General features: G+C 52.7%; 1 protein-coding gene across 1 annotated transcript in view; it reads left to right on the top strand.

The window, feature by feature from the left end:
* The window catches only part of LOC108802200 (integrator complex subunit 9-like), a gene marked incomplete at its 5' end in the record, with an annotated part of 6508 nt that extends 4084 nt beyond the window's left edge, over nt 1-2424 (top strand). Inside the window, 2 exons of the mRNA XM_018574068.1 lie at nt 482-622; nt 2179-2424. Coding sequence (XP_018429570.1) covers nt 482-622; nt 2179-2355 — 318 coding nt within the window. The remainder of the gene's footprint in view (nt 1-481; nt 623-2178) is intronic.
* Nucleotides 2425-2452: the final 28 nt, after the last annotated feature.

Below are 2452 nucleotides of genomic sequence, written 5' to 3'. Positions count from 1 at the left end.
ACTTGCTACAAACTGAGGCATGCTGGGTAGAGGAGGGGTCATCCTATTCAGTCCTCCTATAGGCGGCAGTATAACCTGATTTTATATGTGACTTCCTGTGGGCTTGAATGGACTCCAAGAAAATGATTGTCGGGCGAGTACATCATCGGGTGTCCGAGTAGGATTGCAGCCCACTGTAGCGCTACCTATAGCTGCGAGTGTGGCCCAGCCCATCATTGTGCATGATGCCGGTCACAGAGAGGGGACCGGAGGTTATTGGGGGGGCGGGGCAGGATGCTGTCATGTGCAATGATGGAGACTAGGTACGAGGGCAGCTGGAAATGTCCAATCCACACCTTCCAATGGCTGTAGACATCCTGACACAGCAGCAGCGGGAGACAAAAGTCCTGGACAGAATGTCCGTGTCCTGCGTTTGTAGCGGGAACGCTGAGCTGACCTCCCCGCGCCTCTATAATGGACGTTTCTTTCATTCCCTGCTCAGCCTCCTCCGAAGCTCCCGCCACCGCCGCCATCAGGGAAGAAGAGGAAGCGACCCGCGGAGGAGAGTCCAGAGAGCCAGCCATTCAAAGCTCTGCTGAGCGGCACCATTCCTGTAGAGCAGTTTGTACAGACCCTGGAGAAGGTGAGCGGATTTACTGACAGACGCCATTTTGTTCTCAGTTCCGGTCGGTGAGGGTTGGAACCGGAACTTAAATGGGTCCAATTATAAACAATTCGCTGATCCACTCGATGAACGTTCGTTGTGAGTGAATGGAAGCAGAAACGAATGTTCTTGGTATATTTTCTTTCCAGGTTGAATGTACTATCAGAGACATAGCATATGATGGCCACTAGATGGTGCTGAGGAGTATTTATTTCAGGGACTTCTCACTCTGTAATCCTCACCTTTTATATAAGGGGTCTCCCGTGCAGCTCCCAGGGTCAGGCCCCCCATACCTTCGTGGGATATTAATTTGGTCTTCAGAAACCCCCATTGGAGACATTCCTCTTTTGCTAAGCATTGAGTACGAGTACTGATATTTTCTTTTCTGGTAGTCACCGATAATGAGTAACAGTGCCGCCGTGCCCCCAATTATCAGGAAGCCGCGCCCCCAATTATCAGGAAGCCGCGCCCCCAATTATCAGGAAGCCGCGCTCCGGATTATGACCCGCCACCCGGCTTTCCGATTGCCTGGGAAGCTGGCGTTCTAGCGAAGCTTCACTTGCCAGGGCTGTCTGGTTTCCTGACCAATCGGGAAGCCCGGAGGCGGGTCATTACAGGCCGTCCAGCGTCCTGATTGGTTAGGAAGCCAGGCTACCTACAAGTGAAGCTGGCTTCCTAGCCAATCAGGAAGTCGGGCGACACGTCATGACCCGCCACCTGGCTTCTTAATTGGCTAGGAAGCCGACTTCACTTGTTTCTAGGCAGCCTGGCTTTCTGACCAATCAGGTGGGGGGGGGTCATTAGGTGGCACCTGGCTTCCTGATTGGTTACAAAGCCAGGCAGCCTAGCAACAAGTGAAGCTAGCTTCCTAGCAAGTCAGGAAGCATAACCCTAAGGTCATAACCCACCACCCGCCTTCCTCAATGGAAAGGAAGCCGGCTCCATGCTCCCTCGGCACTGCCGGTCAGAGCAAGATCTCCCCCTGACCGGAAGTTCCGGTATCGGAGCATTTGGGTTGAGTACTGGTATCGGTTCATCCCTAGTCAGAAGTTTTGCTTGTAGCTATCACATCGGCAAGGCGAGTGTCTGTACTGGCAGCTTTATCCCTTACTGGTCCTGCGCAGGTACAAGGTGGTGTTGAGGTCTAGGCCTCCGTTCCTTCCTAAGGTGGTCTCTGCCCTTCCCCTAACCAGGGCATTGTCCTTCCGTCCAGAACCAGAACACCGGGAGATCCCCCTCCATGGACCTCCATTGTCTGGATGCTCTTATGAGGACTGAGGCAGTTGGCAGGTCAGAGTTCACCTGAAGAGTCGCCACCAGACGCGAGGGAAACGATCAATCTGTCATATGTCCTCCTGCACTAGTGTAATGGAGTAAGACTCAACTCTGGCTTCCATACCATCCCCCCATGACTGGTTCTCTTCATATATCTGATTGTCATGGAGACTAATGTTATTGATTATTGGTAATTGCCTTTCTCTAATGATCTTATCACTTTCCCGTCTGATGTTCCGACCTCTCTCCTCTAATTGCAGCACGGATTTAGCGACGTGAAGGTAGAGGACACGGCCAAGGGTCACATCGTCCACTTGCAAGAGGCCGACACGCTCATCCAATTCGAGGAGGACTCCACCCATATCATCTGCGAGCACGACGAGCGCCTCCGGGTTCGGCTTAGGGACCTGGTGCTAAAGTTCTTACAGAAGTTTTAGACTGCGGTTCCAGAACTTCTGAGAATTGTTGAACAATGGACCGCGTTTCCCAAGTTGGCCTCCAGAGGGAGCTCTGACACCACAAGAAACGTCTCCC

This window comes from Nanorana parkeri, unplaced genomic scaffold (genome assembly GCF_000935625.1).
Source record: "Nanorana parkeri isolate BGI_ZX_2015 unplaced genomic scaffold, ASM93562v1 scaffold2711, whole genome shotgun sequence".
Lineage (NCBI taxonomy): Eukaryota > Metazoa > Chordata > Amphibia > Anura > Dicroglossidae > Nanorana > Nanorana parkeri.
Note: the sequence above shows the minus strand (reverse complement) of the source record. Positions and strands in the feature narration are given on the sequence as shown.